This window comes from Pseudophryne corroboree, chromosome 4 (assembly GCF_028390025.1).
Source record: "Pseudophryne corroboree isolate aPseCor3 chromosome 4, aPseCor3.hap2, whole genome shotgun sequence".
Taxonomy (NCBI): Eukaryota; Metazoa; Chordata; class Amphibia; order Anura; family Myobatrachidae; genus Pseudophryne; species Pseudophryne corroboree.
The window spans coordinates 245,278,074-245,294,859 of NC_086447.1; the positions used below are offsets into that span (position 1 = coordinate 245,278,074).

General features: G+C 47.2%; 1 protein-coding gene across 2 annotated transcripts in view; it reads left to right on the forward strand.

The window, feature by feature from the left end:
• The window catches only part of ATR (ATR serine/threonine kinase), a 449,883-nt gene that overhangs the window by 71,721 nt on the left and 361,376 nt on the right, over positions 1-16,786 (forward strand). For both annotated transcript variants that reach the window (XM_063915996.1, XM_063915997.1), the window contains exons 4-5: positions 15,406-16,289; positions 16,423-16,619. In XM_063915996.1, coding sequence (XP_063772066.1) covers positions 15,406-16,289; positions 16,423-16,619 — 1,081 coding nt within the window. The remainder of the gene's footprint in view (positions 1-15,405; positions 16,290-16,422; positions 16,620-16,786) is intronic.

Genomic DNA, 16,786 nt, shown 5'->3' on the forward strand with positions numbered 1-16,786 from the left:
ACTACCGCACTGTACTGTGTCTGCTGCTAATATAGACTGGTTGATAAAGAGATAGTATACAACAATATACTACTATACTGGTGGTCAGGCACTGGTCACCACTAGTCACACTGGCAGTGGCACTCCTGCAGCAAAAGTGTGCACTGTTTAATTTTAAATTAATATAATATTATGTACTCCTGGCTCCTGCTATAACAACCTGCAGTGCTCCCGAGTCTCCCCCACAATTATTATAAGCTTTTATACATTGATGTGCAGCACACTGGGCTGAGCTGAGTGCACACAGACTGAGTCACACTGTGTGACTGCTGTGTATCGTTTTTTTCAGGCAGAGAACGGATATAGCAGAGAACGGATATATTAAATAAAAGTTAACTTAACAACAACTGCACTGGTCACTGTGGTAAACTCTGTCTGCACAATCTCTCTCTCTCTCTCTCTCTTCTAATCTATTCTAATGGAGAGGACGCCAGCCACGTCCTCTCCCTATCAATCTCAATGCACGTGTGAAAATGGCGGCGACGCGCGGCTCCTTATATAGAATCCGAGTCTCGCGAGAATCCGACAGCGTCATGATGACGTTCGGGCGCGCTCGGGTTAACCGAGCAAGGCGGGAAGATCCGAGTCGCTCGGACCCGTGAAAAAAAAAGTGAAGTTCGTGCGGGTTCGGATTCAAAGAAACCGAACCCGCTCATCTCTAACCGAAACCAGACGGTTCGGTGAGACCCATTCTAAATTTGGAATCCTGGAACACTTTTATATAAGGAAGTTCAAGTTCAAAATGGAATCGCTCAGGGTGGTTATTGCAAGCCTGGAAGAGGGGGATTTTATGGTGTCACTGGACATCAAGGATGCTTACCTACATGTCCCCATTTACCCACCTCACCAGGAGTACCTCAGGTTTGTGGTACAGGACTGTCATTACCAATTCCAGACGTTGCTGTTTGGTCTGTCCACGGCACCGACGGTATTTACCAAGGTAATGGCCGAAATGATGATACTCCTTCGAAAGAAGGGAGTTATAATTATCCCATACTTGGACGATCTCCTTATAAAGGCAAGGTCCAAGGAGCAGTTGTTAGTCGGAGTAGCACTATCTCGGGAAGTGCTACAACAGCACAGCTGGATTCTGAATATCCCAAAGTCGCAGCTGATTCCTACGACGCGTCTGCTGTTCTTGGGCATGATTCTGGACACAGAACAGAAGAAGGTGTTTCTCCCGGAGGAGAAGGCCCAAGAATTGTCATCTCTAGTCAGAGACCTCCTGAAACCAAAACAGGTGTTGGTGCATCACTGCACGCGAGTCCTGGGAAAGATGGTAGCTTCTTACGAAGCAATTCACTTCGGCAGGTTCCATGCAAGGATCTTTCAGTGGGATCTGTTAGACAAGTGGTCCGGATCGCATCTTCAGATGCATCGGTTGATCACCCTGTCCCCGAGGGCCAGGGTGTCTCTGCTGTGGTGGCTGCAGAGTGCTCATCTTCTCGAGGGCCGCAGATTCGGCATTCAGGACTGGGTCCTGGTGACCACGGATGCAAGCCTCCGAGGTTGGGGGGCAGTCACTCAGGGAAGAAACTTCCAAGGACAGTGGTCGAGTCAGGAGACTTCCCTATACTTAAATATTCTGGACCTAAGGGCCATGTACAATGCTCTAAGTCAAGCAGAACCCCTGCTTCAAAACCAACCGGTGCTGATTCAGTCAGACAACATCACGGCGGTCGCCCATGTAAACCGACAGGGCGGCACAAGAAGCACGATGGCGATGGCAGAAGCCACAAGGATTCTCCGATGGGCGGAGAATCACGTGTTAGCACTGTCAGCGGTGTTCATTCCGGGAGTGGACAACTGGGAAGCAGACTTCCTCAGCAGGCACGACCTCCACCCGGGAGAGTGGGGACTTCATCCAGAAGTCTTCCAGCTGATTGTAAATCGTTGGAAAAGGCCACAGGTGGACATGATGGCGTCCCGCCTCAACAAAAAGCTAAAAAGATATTGCGCCAGGTCAAGGGACCCTCAGGCGATAGCTGTGGACGCTCTAGTGACACTGTGTGTGTACCAGTCGGTTTATGTGTTCCCTCCTCTTCCTCTCATACCAAAGGTACTGAGGATAATAAGAAAGAGAGGAGTAAGAACTATACTCATCGTTCCGGATTGGCCAAGAAGAACTTGGTACCCGGAACTACAAGAAATGATCTCAGAGGACCCTTGGCCTCTGCCGCTCCGACAGGACCTGCTACAGCAGGGCCCCTGTCTGTACCAAGACTTACCGCGGCTGCGTTTGACGGCATGGCGGTTGAACGCCGGATCCTAATGGAAAAGGGCATTCCAGTTGAAGTCATTCCTACGCTGATAAAAGCTAGGAAGGATGTGACAGCAAAACATTATCACCGCATGTGGCGAAAATATGTTGCTTGGTGTGAGGCCAGGAAGGCCCCAACAGAGGAATTTCAGCTGGGTCGATTTCTGCACTTCCTACAGTCAGGAGTGACTATGGGCCTAAAATTGGGATCCATTAAAGTCCAGATTTCGGCACTGTCTATTTTCTTTCAAAAAGAACTGGCTTCACTGCCTGAAGTTCAGACGTTTGTTAAGGGAGTGCTGCATATTCAGCCCCCTTTTTGTGCCTCCAGTGGCACCTTGGGATCTCAACGTAGTGTTGGATTTCCTAAAATCACATTGGTTTGAGCCACTTCAGACCGTGGAGTTGAAGTATCTCACGTGGAAGGTAGTCATGCTGTTGGCCTTGGCCTCAGCTAGGCGTGTGTCAGAATTGGCGGCTTTGTCCTGAAAAAGCCCATATCTGATTTTCCATATGGACAGGGCAGAATTGAGGACTCGTCCCCAATTTCTCCCAAAGGTGGTAGCGTTTCATTTGAACCAACCTATTGTGGTGCCTGCGGCTACTTGGGACTTGGAGGATTCCAAGTTGCTGGACGTAGTCCGGGCCCTGAAAATCTATGTTTCCAGGATGGCTAGAGTCAGAAAAACTGACTCGCTGCTTATCCTGCATGCACCCAACAAGCTGGGTGCTCCTGCTTCAAAACAGACAATTGCTCGCTGGATCTGTAGCACGATTCAACTTGCACATTCTGCGGCTGGACTGCCGCATCCTAAATCAGTAAAAGCCCATTCCACGAGGAAGGTGGGCTCTTCTTGGGCGGCTGCCCGAGGGGTCTCGGCTTTACAACTTTGCCGAGCTGCTGCTTGGTCGGGATCAAACACTTTTGCAAAATTCTACAAGTTTGATACCCTGGCTGAGGAGGACCTTGAGTTTGCTCATTCGGTGCTGCAGAGTCATCCGCACTCTCCCGCCCGTTTGGGAGCTTTGGTATAATCCCCATGGTCCTTACGGAGTACCCAGCATCCACTAGGACGTCAGAGAAAATAAGAATTTACTCACCGGTAATTCTATTTCTCGTAGTCCGTAGTGGATGCTGGGAGCCCGTCCCAAGTGCAGACTTTCTGCAATACATGTATATAGTTATTGCTTAACTATAGGGTTATTGTTATGAGCCATCTGTTGAATGAGGCACAGTTGTTGTTCATACTATTAACTGGGTATAGTTATCACAAGTTGTACGGTGTGATTGGTGTGGCTGGTATGAGTCTTACCCTGGATTCCAAATCCTTTCCTAGTAATGTCAGCTCTTCTGGGCACAGTTTCCCTAACTGAGGTCTGGAGGAGGGGCATAGAGGGAGGAGCCAGTGCACACCAGATATAGTACCTAATCTTTCTTTTAAGAGTGCCCAGTCTCCTGCGGAGCCCGTCTATTCCCCATGGTCCTTACGGAGTACCCAGCATCCACTACGGACTACGAGAAATAGAATTACCGGTGAGTAAATTCTTATTATTCCTTTTTCCCCGCATGCAATTTCTACCCATAATGTCTCGACAGTGTCTACAGTCCCCTCCTGAATATCTTCCCGTATATCAGGTTTTCAAAACGGCTTTACGTCAAGACACACCACTCCACCCTTTTTATTTAGTCTGTCTCTCCTAAACAGTGTATAGCCCTCTAGATTGACTGTCCAGTCATGAGATTCATCCCACCAAGTTTCAGTAATGCCTATAATATCATACTGTTTGCTTGCTGCAAGTATTTCTAGTTCACCCTTTTTACCAGTAATGCTTCTGGCGTTTACATACATAGAACTAAGATAAGTATTTTCCCTTGCGTTAGGGGCATCTTTCACCTTATGTAGCAATGATGACCTGTAATCGTCATTGGTTATAGTGCTTTGGTAAAATCTCTTTTAGTACCCATGTTAGTAACCTTACCGCCTGCTCTTACCCTCCCCCCAACTTCTCCCCCATTTCGTTTACTACCGCCATCCCCACTATTCTCACTGCTTGACCCGTAGTTTCTAGCTAAAGCCTCCCCCCATGCTCCTAGTTTAAAATCTCCTCCAACCTTCTAACCATCCTCCCCCCCCCAGCACCGCTGCCCCCTCCTCAGTCAGGTGCAATCCGTCACAACAAAAGAGATGGCGCCTGACTGAGAAGTCCGCCCAGTGTTCCAGGAACACAAACCCCTCTTTCCTGCACCAATCCCTAAGCCACACATTTACCTCCCTAATCTCCCTCTGCCTCCCTGGACTAGCGCGTGGCACGGGTAATAATTCCGAGAATATTACCTTAGATGTCCTTGCCTTCAGTTTCTTTCCTAAGTCCCTATAGTCTTTCTTAAGGAAATCCCACCTTCCGCTAACTTTGTCATTGGTGCCAACGTGCACCAAGACCGCCGGGTCTTTCCCAGCCCCTCCCAACAATCTACCTGGTCCGCGATGTGCCGTACCCGAGCACCCGGGAGACAACAGACTGTACGGTGATCACGGTCCCGGTAGCAGATTGCCCTATCTGCCTTCCTGATGATAGAATCCCCTACCACCACCATCTGACTAGGTACCTCACTATCTTTTATCCCAACCGCGCCAGTGGGACCGCTTCTCTGGATGCTAGAGGGAGCAGTCTCCTCCGGCACCATCATTTCTTCACTATCATCCTCCGATTCCTCGTCCAATCGGGCAAATTTGTTCGGGTTTGATAGTTCTGAGATGTCGAGCCTCCCCCTCTTTTTCTTCCTTCTAACTGGGACCCAACTGGCTACCTGATCATCATCCTCTTCTACCAGTGACCCCTCCCGCAACTCCTCCACCGTTCAGTCTAAAGTACGCTCGAGATTGTGAATCTCCCTCAGTCGCGTAACGGTTTGCTCTAGATCAGTTACCTGGGCTTCCAGGGCAACCGTTCGCACACACCTCGTGCAGATGTAATCACACTGGGCCGGTAGCTCCAGGTGTGCATACATCTTGCACGACATGCACTGAATGAGGTCCCCAATCACAGCCCCTCCCATACTGTTTGTAAGGTCTAACTCCCTGTTACTCTCAAAGAAAAAGTAGCAAAAATAAAAAGTAGAAGACAAGCAATCTCACTTATACAATAATTAAGCTGGCTTATACTTATCTATCTTTGTGCGGTTCTTGGTCCTTCACTGTTATGCAGCCGTAGTACTCTCTCCTGCGGCACCGATACTCCACTTAGCAGTTGCAGTTGTACCAGCTCACTGCACCTCCTTTTCACTCGGCTTCCAGCTCCTGCAAAAAAAAATAAAAAATGCCCCTCACACACGCACAATCACAGCCCCTCTGCTACTCCAAGTAAGAGACCCTCTCACTCACTCACTCACAAGGTCTGCCCCTTGCAGCCTCACCAGAAGTTTAATGGTACTGCAAATGTGTGTTCCTGATTGTGTATTATAAAACTCACCTTTTTCTGTATTCTAACTCACCTTTTTGCTGTTTACAACTCACACTTAGAAATCCAAGCAGCACTTAAAAAATACTAGCCTTTACACAGAGCAAGCTCCAAAGAGTCTAATCACTGCTTATATAGGCTCAGCCAGCTGCTTTAGTCAGCCCCTCCTCCTCCTGATTACTCACACCTGAGTTAACCCCTCTGGCTTTTCACCTCACACTTTTTTTTTCCCTCCAAACCCCCCCCCCCCCCCCCCCCCAGTACAGATATATTAAAACAAAAAAGAAACAGTATAGATACAAACAATCAGATTCAGATTAACTTTCTCTCACAATATTACTATCCCTATATGGATAGACAGAGATTAATCAGAACTCACCTTTTTGCTGTTTACAACTCACACTTAGAAATCCAAGCAGCACTTAAAAAATACAAGCCTTTACACAGAGCAAGCTCCAAAGAGTCTAATCACTGCTTATATAGGCTCAGCCAGCTGCTTTAGTCAGCCCCTCCTCCTCCTGATTACTCACACCTGAGTTAACCCCTCTGGCTTTTCACCTCACACTTTTTCTTTCCCTCCAAAAAAAACCCCCAGTACAGATATATTAAAACAAAAAAGAAACAGTATATATACAAACATCAGATTCAGATTAACTTTCTCTCACAATATTACTATCCCTATATGGAAAGACAGATTAATCAGAACTCACCTTTTTGCTGTTTACAACTCACACTTAGAAATCCAAGCAGCACTTAAAAAATACAAGCCTTTACACAGAGCCTACAAGCCTTTACACAGAATATATATATTTCTCTGACGTCCTAGTGGATGCTGGGTACTCCGTAAGGACCATGGGGTATAGACGGGCTCCGCAGGAGACTGGGCACTCTTAAAAGAAAGATTAGGTACTATATCTGGTGTGCACTGGCTCCTCCCTCTATGCCCCTCCTCCAGACCTCAGTTAGTATCTGTGCCCGGCCAGAGCTGGATGCACCCTAGGGGCTCTCCTGAGCTTCCTAGAAAAGAAAGTATTTGTTAGGTTTTTTATTTTCAGTGAGATCTGCTGGCAACAGACTCACTGCTACGTGGGACTGAGGGGAGAGAAGCGAACCTACCTGCTTGCAGCTAGCTTGGGCTTCTAAGGCTACTGGACACCATTAGCTCCAGAGGGATCGAACACAGGCCCAGTCCTCGGTCGTCCGGTCCCGGAGCCGCGCCGCCGTCCCCCTTGCAGAGCCAGAAGAATGAAGAGAAGTTGAAAATCGGCGGCTGAAGACTCCGGTCTTCATTAAGGTAGCGCACAGCACTGCAGCTGTGCGCCATTGCTCCCTTAGCACACCACACACTCCGGTCACTGATGGGTGCAGGGCGCTGGGGGGGGGGGGGCGCCCTGGGCAGCAATTAGATTACCTTACTTGGCGAAAAGCACATAATACAGTCTGATAAACTGTATATGTGCATTAACCCCCGCCATTAAAGTACATAAAAGGACAGAAGCCCGCCGCTGAGGGGGCCGGGCCTTCTTCCTCAGCACACCGGCGCCATTTTCTCTTCACAGCTCAGCTGGAAGGAAGCTCCCCAGGCTCTCCCCTGCCGTATCCTGGTACACAGAGGGTAAAAAAGAGAGGGGGGGCACATAAATTTAGGCGCAAAACTGTGTATATAAGCTGCTGTAGGGGAAAAATCACTCGGTATAGTGTACATCCCTGTATTATATAGCGCTGTGGTGTGTGCTGGCATACTCTCTCTCTGTCTCTCCAAAGGGCCTGGTGGGGGAACTGTCTTCAAATAGAGCATCCCCTGTGTGTGTGGTGTGTCGGTTCGCGTGTGTCGACATGTCTGAGGTAAAAGGCTCCTCTAAGGAGGTGATAGAGCGGATAAGTGTGTGGGAGGGTGTCTCCGTCAACAACGCCGACACCTGTTTGGATATGTGTAAGTGCTGAGGTAAAATTATTGCACAAAAGGTTAGGGAACAGAAAGGAAATCTACCCTGGTCTGTCCCTATGTCACAGAGTCCTTCAGAGTCTCTCTATGTTCACTATCCAAAATAACAAAGTATCGACACGGAGTTAACTCCACTGTCGACTACGATAATGCAAAGTTACAGCCAAGAGGGCTAAAAGATATTCAATATATGATTATTGGAATAAAAGATGATTTGCATATCACTAATGACTTATCTGTCCCTGACACGAGAGTACACATGTTAAGGGGAAGAATGCTGAGGTAAATTTCCCTCCTCTTATGAGGAAAAAGAGCGGGAATCTCCAGACAAGAGACGGCAGCTTCCCACAAGAGAATTCTCAGGCTGTATCCTTTCTCCACTAGGGCCAGGATGTGTTGAGAATCTTCCCCTTGGGTGTCCTGTTTGCACTAGCTATTCTCAGGGATCCTGCAGATAGCGTGCACATTCTAGTATACTACCCAGACCGGTGATTGTGTCGGCATGGGTTTATAGCGCTGTGGCAGCGTGGACAGGTACCTTATCAGCAGAGATTGAGACCCTAGTATGCATATAAATATTTTAAGATGCTGTCTTAAGTGATAGATATATAATTATAAAGCATGCCCAAAGGGACATGAGTATACTGGGTCCTAGAGACAAAAGCTATGTCGATTTCTGCTTGACGTGTCCTGTAGAATATACATTGGACAGATGATTCCGACTTAAGAGGCATATGGAAGGCTGAGGATTGTGTGGAGAAAGGTTCGCGGGCCTGGTCTCCACAGTTATAGCTGGTAATTCTGATATTTTGCCTTATATTCCTGCACAGCCTAGGAAAGCACGACATTATTAAATGCAGCTTTTCGAATAAAGAAACAAGAAAGTCTGAGGTGCGTCCTTTCTTGTCAGAGCCGGGGGCAGAGGAAAGAAGCTGTACAACACAGCTAGTCCCCAGGAACAGAAGTCCTCCCCGGCCTCTACAAAAATCCACCGCATGTCGCTGGGGCTCCACAGGCGGAGCTAGGCCCGGTGGGGATACGCCTTCGTAAGTTCAGCCACACTCCCTGTTAGATCCCTGGGCAATAGAAATTGTATCGCAGGGATACAGGCTGGACTGTGAGAAGATGCCCCCTCACCGAGGACCCGGCGGGCTTCCCCCCAAGAGAGAGAGCCAGTATTAACTGCCATTCGTAAATTGTATCTTCAACAGGTGGTGGTCAAGGGTCCCCTCCTTCAACAAGAGGGTGTTATTATTCGACCATGTTATAATCCCGAAACCAGACTGTTCGGTTAGACCCATATTGAATTAAAATCCCTGAACATATATCTGAAAAGGTTCAGGTTCAAGATGGAATTGCTAAGAGCGGTCATTGCATGCCTGAAATGAATCGGGACATAAGGGATGCATACCTTTGTGTCCCCATTTATCCACCTCATCAGGCGTACCTCAGAATTGCGGTACGGGATTGTCATTACCAATTTCACCAAGGTAATGGCGGATATGATGGTGCTTCTGCGGAAGCAAGGTGTCACTATTATCACATACTTATCACATACTTGGATGATCTCCTCATAAAAGCGAGATCAAGAGAGCAGTTGCTGGACAGCGTATCACCTTCTCTGGAAGTGAAACGGCAACACGACTGGATTCTATATATTCCAAAGTCGCAGTTGGTTCCTACAGGCATGATCCTAGACACAGACCAGAAGAGGGTTTATCTCCCGATAGAGAGAGTTCAGGAGCTCATGACACTGGTCAGGAATCCATTGATAACCAAAACAGGTGTCAGTGCATCACTGCACTCGAGCCCTGGGAGGATGATGGCATCATACGAGGCCATCCCCTTCGGCTGGTTCCATGCAAGGACAATGGAACTTACTGGACAAGTGGTTCGGATCACATCTTCAGATGCATCGGTTAATCACCCTATCCCCCAGGGCCAGGGTGTCTCTCCTGTGGTGGCTGCGGAGTGCTCACCTCGAGGGCCGCAGATTCGGCATTCAGGACTGGGTCCTGGTGACCACGGATGCAAGCCTCCGAGGGTGGGAGGCAGTTACACAGGGAAGAAAATTCCAAGGTTTGTGGTCAAGCCAACAGACTTGCCTTCACATCAATATCCTGGAACTAAGGGCCATATACAACGCCCTAAGTCAAGCGGAGTTCCTGCTTTGCGACCAACCGGTTCTGATCCAGTCAGACCTCAGGGGCTCATGTAAACCGCCAGGGCGGCACAAGGAGCAGGGTGGCGAGGGTAGAAGCCACCAGAATTCTTCGCTGGGCGGAGAATCAAGTAAGCGCACTGTCAGCAGTGTTCATTCCAGGAGTGGACACGACCTCCACCCGGGAAAGTGGTGACTTCATCAGGTCTTCACGCAGTTTTGCAAATTGATGGAAACTGCCTCAGGTGGACTACATGGCGTCCCACCTCAATAAAAAGATAAAAAAGGTTTTACGCTGGGTCAAGGGACTCTCAGGCGATAGCTGTGGTCGCACTAGTAACACCGTGGGTGTTCCAGTCGGTCTATATATTCCCTCCTCTTCCTCTCAGACCCAAGGGCTGAGAATTGTAATAAACGGAGGAGTGTGAACAATATTCTTTGCTCCGGATTGGCCAAGAAGGACTCGGTACCCGTAACTGCAAGAAATGCTCTCAGAGGACCCATGGCCTCTGCCTCTCAGTCAGGACATGTTGCAACAGGGACCTTGTCTGATCCAGGACTTACCGCGGCTGCGTTGGACGGCATGGCGGTTGAACGCCGGATCCTAGCGGAAAAGGGCATTCCGGATGCAGTTATTCCTACGCTGATAAAGGCTAGGAAAGACGTGACAGCAAGACTTTTTCACTGTATATGGCGAAAATAGGTTGCTTGGTGTGTGGCCGGGAAGGCCCTACAGAGGAATTCCAGGGGGTCGATTCCTGCACTTCCTACAGTCAGGAGTGACTATGGGCCTAAAATTAGGATCCATAAAGGCCAAGATTTCGGCCCTATCCCTTTTTCTCTCAAAAAGAACTGGCTTCACTGCCTGAAGTTCGGACGTTGTTACAGGGGTGCTGCATATTCAGCCCCTTTTGTGCCTCCAGTGGCACCTTGGGATCTTAACGTGTGTTGGATTCCTAAAATCCCACTGGTTTGAGCCACTTAAGACCGTGGAGCTAAAATATCTCACGTGGAAAGTGGTCATGCTTTTGGCCTTAGCTTGGACTAGGCGTGTGTCAGAATTGGCGGCTTTGTCATGTAAAAGCCCATATCTGATCTTCCATATGGAAAGGGCAGAATGGAGGACTCGTCCCCAATTTCTCCCTAAGGTGGTATCATCGTTTCATTTGAACCAACCTATTGTGGTGCCTGCGGCTACTAGGGACTTGGAGGATTCCAAGTGCTTGTATTCAGAAATGGTCGGTTACTTTGTCATCCGATATAATTACCCTGGGGAAAGATGTGATACTCCTTATGTTGGGTCATATCTAGAACACTGCAACATATTGCCATGCGACTACAAGGGATGGGACTCTTGGGTGCGTGGGCCACTTCCATGGTGGTCTCAGCTAGGAGGGCATTGTGGATTCACCAAAGGGATGCAAATGCTGACTCCGAAAAGAGTGGAGTTTCTTCCACATGAAGGGTAAGCCTGGTTTTGTGATGGACTTGTTAATATGCTCTCGGCAGGTGCCACGGGTAAGTCTACCTTCTTCCCTCACAACGGTTGGTGACGCGTTGTTGAAGGATGCAGTCATTTCGACCGAATAGATAAGGATTCTTTGCAGGTAAAGGAAGGTAAGAGGTCAGCTGTTTATTCAGGTTCACAGGAGCAGAAATAATCCATTGTTTTCTGCCACGTCCACCGCGGGACGTTGGGTCTATCTTGCGGGGGCCCATACCGGTGGGTCCACGTCTAAAACTCTTCAGTCAGTCCTGGAAAGGACATGGACCAGTGAGTTAAGGATAGAGTCCCTAGGGGGACATACGGGAGTTCCAGACGTTCCCCTCACCGATTTTTTTCAAATCGACCTTACCGATCATCCTCATGACAGGGAGGTAGTATATGACGCAATACAAGAGTTGTGTCAGGATTAGGTCATTGTCCTGCTGTTCCGGTCATTTAAAAAAAAAAAAAGAGAGAGAGAAAAAGCTGTTATTCAAGCTTTTTCGTGATCCCGAGGCCGGACGGCTCAGTCAGATAAATCCCGATATTCCTACTTAAACTCCATGAGGGAATCTCTCATGGCAGGGTTCTCCACTCTGAAAGTGGAGTATGGTGGTCTAATTACAGTATCTTCCGCATTAGGCTTACCTGAGGTTTGCGATTCAGGATTGTTGTTACCATTTCACCAGGGTGATGGCGGTATGATGGGTTTCCTTCGATAGTAAGGAGTCATAATTATTCTGTACTGGATCGTTCTACGAATTACGGAGAGATCAAGAAGCCGAATGGTGCAAAACGTTGTTTCTCCTTGGCAGTTCTTCAACAACAGGACTTGCCAGAATCCCTGTTGGTCCCAACGACGCAGTGATCGGCCTGGGCATTATTATTAGATGCAGTACTGAGGAGAGTTTATTTGCTTCTAAAAAGAAAAAAGAAAAGGGAAGCTCTGAGAATTCAGAGTCTGGCGGACCTGCAACGGTGTCAATCCGTCAATGAATTCAGTTGCTGAAAAAGATGGTTGCGGCCTACGAGGCCATTCAGTGGGTAGGTGCAGGCCTGAGTGTTTAGCGGGACCTGTTGGATAAGTGGTCTGGTTCCCACCTGGGATAATCATGGTTTCAAGACCTGTATCTCGCTCCTGTAGTCGCGGCGCAATTCTCACCGAGGACAAGTGTCATGTTAGGATACCTGTCGCCTCATTAACGGTCTAGAGTTAAGGGCCGCGTATAACGGTTTTCTACAGACAAAAACCGGAGAAGAAATGGCAGAAGCCAGAAAGATTTTCCACTTTGCGACGAAAACATCTATGCGCTCCATCAGCGATGTTCGTTCCAAGAGTGGACAACTGGGAAGCAGACTTCCTCGGCGGACACGTTCTCTGTTCAGGAGGGTGGAGTCTTCAGCAAGCGGTTTTCACAGAAGTGACAAGTCTTTGGAGAATTCCGCAAATAGACAAGATGGCTTCCCGCCTCGACAAGAAACTTCAGAAATATTGTTCCAGGTCAAGGGTCCCTCAAGCGATAGCATTGGACGCCCTAGTGACACCGTGGGTGTTTTGGTCAGTCTATGTGTTCCCTCCACTTCCACTCTTTCCAAAGATGTTAAAGATTATAAGAAGAACAAAGGTTCAGGTGATCCTCATTGTTCCAAACTGGTCAAGGAGGGCTGGTATCCGGATCTTCAGCAATTACTCATAGGAGATCCCTGACCTCTTCCTCTGCGAGAGGATCTGTTATAGCAGGGGCCGTTTGTGTTCCAAGACTTACTGCGGTTTCCATTGCCGACTTGGAGATTGAACGTCGGATCCCAGCCCGAAAAGGGTATTCCCAGTGAAGTCATCCCTACTCTTCTTCAGGCAGAAAAGAAGTAACGTCAAAACATTACCACCATATTGGGAGACAATTTTGTGTCTTGGTGTGAATCCAAGAAGGTTCCTATGGAAGAATTCCAGTTGGATCGTTTTCTCCATTCTTTTCTTACAAGATCGTGTGGATGCATTCTTCGGTTGGGCTCGATTAAGGTTCAGATTTCAGCCTTATCGGTTTCTTCCAAAAACAATTGGCCTCCTTTCCAGAGTTTCAAACTTTCGTAAAAGGAGTCTTACACATCCATCCCCCCTTTGTGCCTCTGTGGCGCCATGGGATCTTTACGTGGTGTTGCAGTTCCTGCAATTTCTTTGGTTGGACTTTTTCAGTATGGTTGAGTTGACATTCCTCACTTGGAAAGTGGTCATGCGGTTGACCTTGGCATCCACAAGGCGGGTGTCTGAGTTGGCGGCTTCGTCTCACAAGAGCTCTGTTTAATCTTCCATGAAGATAGAGCGGAGTTGAGAACTCGGCAGCAGTTTCTGCCAAAAGTGGTTTCATCTGTTTCACTTGAACCAACCTATTGTGGTGTCGGTGGCTACTGACGCCTGGGCGACATCGAAGTATCTCGATGTGGTCTGAATTTTGAAATTTTGTGTTGCCAGATTGGCTCAGATCAGGAAAACGGAGGATCTGTTTATCCTATATGCTACCAACGAGATTGGGGTTCCTGCTTCCAAGCAGACTATTGAACGCTGGATCTGTAATACGATTAAGGTTGCTCGTTTTACGGCTGGATTGCCGTCACCGAAATCGGTGAAGACCCATTCTACCAGGAAGGTGGGCTCATCCTGGGCGGCTGCCCGAGGGGTCTCGGTTTTATAGCCTTGCAGAGCAGCTGCTTAGTCGGGGTCAAACAATTTTGTAAATATTCTACAAGTTTGATACCATGGCTGATGAGGACCTCTTGTTCGGTCAATCGGTGCTGCAGAGTCATCCGCACTCTCCCACACGTTCTAGAGCTTTGGTATAAACCCCATGGTTCTTGAAGCATCCCCAGCATCCTCTAGGACGTATAAGAGAAAATAGGATTTTAATACCTACCGGTAAATCCTTTTCTCTTAGTCCGTAGAGGATACTGGGCGCCCGTCCCAGTGTAGGCTGTATCTGCAGTTTGGTTATAGTTACGCTCATGTTGCGTTGAGTTCAGTCAATCTGTGACTGTTGTTGGTCATGCCGTTGCATGCGTTGTTGTTGAATGCGATGTTGTACGACGTGTTAGCGGTGTGAGCTGGTATGTATCTCACCTTCGTTTAAAATAATTAAATAAATCCTTTTCCTCTAAATATCCGTCTCCCTGAGCACAGTTCCTATTACTGGAGTCTGGAGGAGGGGCATAGAGTGAGGAGCCAGTTCACACCCATTCAAAGTCTTATAGTGTGCCCATGTCTCCTGCGGATCCAGTCTATACCCCATGGTTCTTGAAGCATCCACAGCATCCTCTACGGACTAAGAGAAAAGGATTTACCGGTAGGTATTAAAATCCTATTTTAAATCACACCATCATATGAGGTCAGTAATGAGATCTCCTGAATCTGCTTTCAAGCTACATTATACAATTCTAAAGGGTCTATTCATGAAGCAGTGAAAAGAGTGGAGATCAGTGTTGAAGTAACATTTATAAAGTGCATTCTATAAAATGATACATAGCAGTTGATTGGTTGCCATGGGCAACTTCTCCACTGGCTCACTTCTCCTCCACATTTTTCACTTTTTCATGAATAGATCCCTAAATCTGCTGTTTCCAAGAGTCTAGTGAAAGTTATTTAAATGTAATCTTTCATTGCTCCCAACTACTCCCCCATACCAAATAATAATGTTTAGACATGAGAAGAAATGTCACCGTTTTGTATCTTGTTTACTGCTCATTTTGTACTTGTTTCTTCAATAAATAAGTCAGTAAAAACATATTTAACCAAGCTGCAAAATTAAACATACTGTAGGAAGATTTTTCAAAAATAATCCAAAAACCACTTTCCTGTGCTAATAATATAAAAACCTAGAATTTGACGGCGGATAAGAACCACTTGGCCCATCTAGTCTGACCCTTTAATAATTAAATGAAATGATCACTTTGACCTCAACTCTGTACTAATAACCTAGTAATGGATCATTTGAGGTTGTTCCTGCATTTCTGTACATTGTGTTGTTTCATGCCAAAATATTGATTTCTATTTTTCCTTCTATCAGAGTTTAGCAACTGGATCATCACAAGGCTATTACGCATTGCTGCCACCCCCAGCTGCCAACCTTTACATAAAAAAATAGCTCGAGTCATCCATTCCCTGCTTTTCCTCTTCAAGAATAAAAGCCCAACTCTGTTTGGTGTCCTTACAAATGATTTACTACATCTCTTTGAGGATCTTATTAATTTGCATGAAGGAAATGTGAAACAACCTACGGAATGGCCGGTCACTGTACGCAGGTTTTTATGCAATGCGTTGGAAAGCCAGCTGAATCTAAGATCCGCTCCTGTTCAGCTGGCGAACATGCAACAAGTGGAACCTCTAGAAACCACTTTGTTAATGGTCTTGACTGACAATGATCATGATATTTCTGCATTTTTTTTCCAAAGACAGAACCTTGTGCTCTGGGGAATTGGGTGTTCTATGCTAGACTATGGAGGGCCACAGCTTAAGATTCTGGCTCTTCATTTTTTAAAAGAGCTCATCCGTTTAGGAGGACCACCAGAACAGCCTGCACACTTTTTCTTCACCATGTTTTTTGGAATGCTATCGTATATAACAGAGATGGATTTGGAAGAACAATCGCTGTACGAAACTCCGTTATTAAACTTGGTGAAAGTTTTATTCCCTCTGCAGCAGGAGTCTCACATAAGCATTGAACCTGTCTACCTTAACATGTTACTGAATAAACTTGCACTTATGTTTGAAGGGGAGATCTTGAAGGATGTTCAGTCTGACACCCTGAGAGAAGCACTTTGTTATATAGTGCAGTACTTTCTAACTGTTGTGCCTCCAGGCTATGAATCTGCTAAGGAGGTTCGCAACGGCCATGTTTGCTGTATCTGTAAAGCTTTTACCAACATCCTTGGCGTTCACAGCCAACAAATGGTAAGACTTGTTAATAACTAAGTCAAGTATAAATGTGCATATCCTGAAGATGTTACGTCCACTAAAGTTATATGGCCAGAATGTGTTTCAGTCTCCTAGAGTTTCATTCCCGAACAATTTTCTGTTTCTGCAGTACCTGGTACCCCCACTGTATGCAGCTCTGAGAAAAGAAGCTTTGCAGTTTATCCAGCAGCAGCTGCAGCAGATCACAGCACCATTATCAAGTACAGAGTCTGAAGGTGGAGGGAGCAGCAGTGATGAGACTCGGGAGAAGCGACCCCGCTTAAGTTTAACTGCAAAATCACAAAGGAAACCAGCATCGTCTGCAGTGTAATTATCACATCATTCTGGTTTATCTGTGACTAGTTACCAGCCCGTCAAAATGCCTGAACAACATAACAGTAAAGTCAGCGCCGATGGCTGTGCGCACCCGAATGGAGCAACACTTGAATTGCTCCGTCGGGCGCCATGTAGTGGCCGCCAGCGCGTAAAACTCT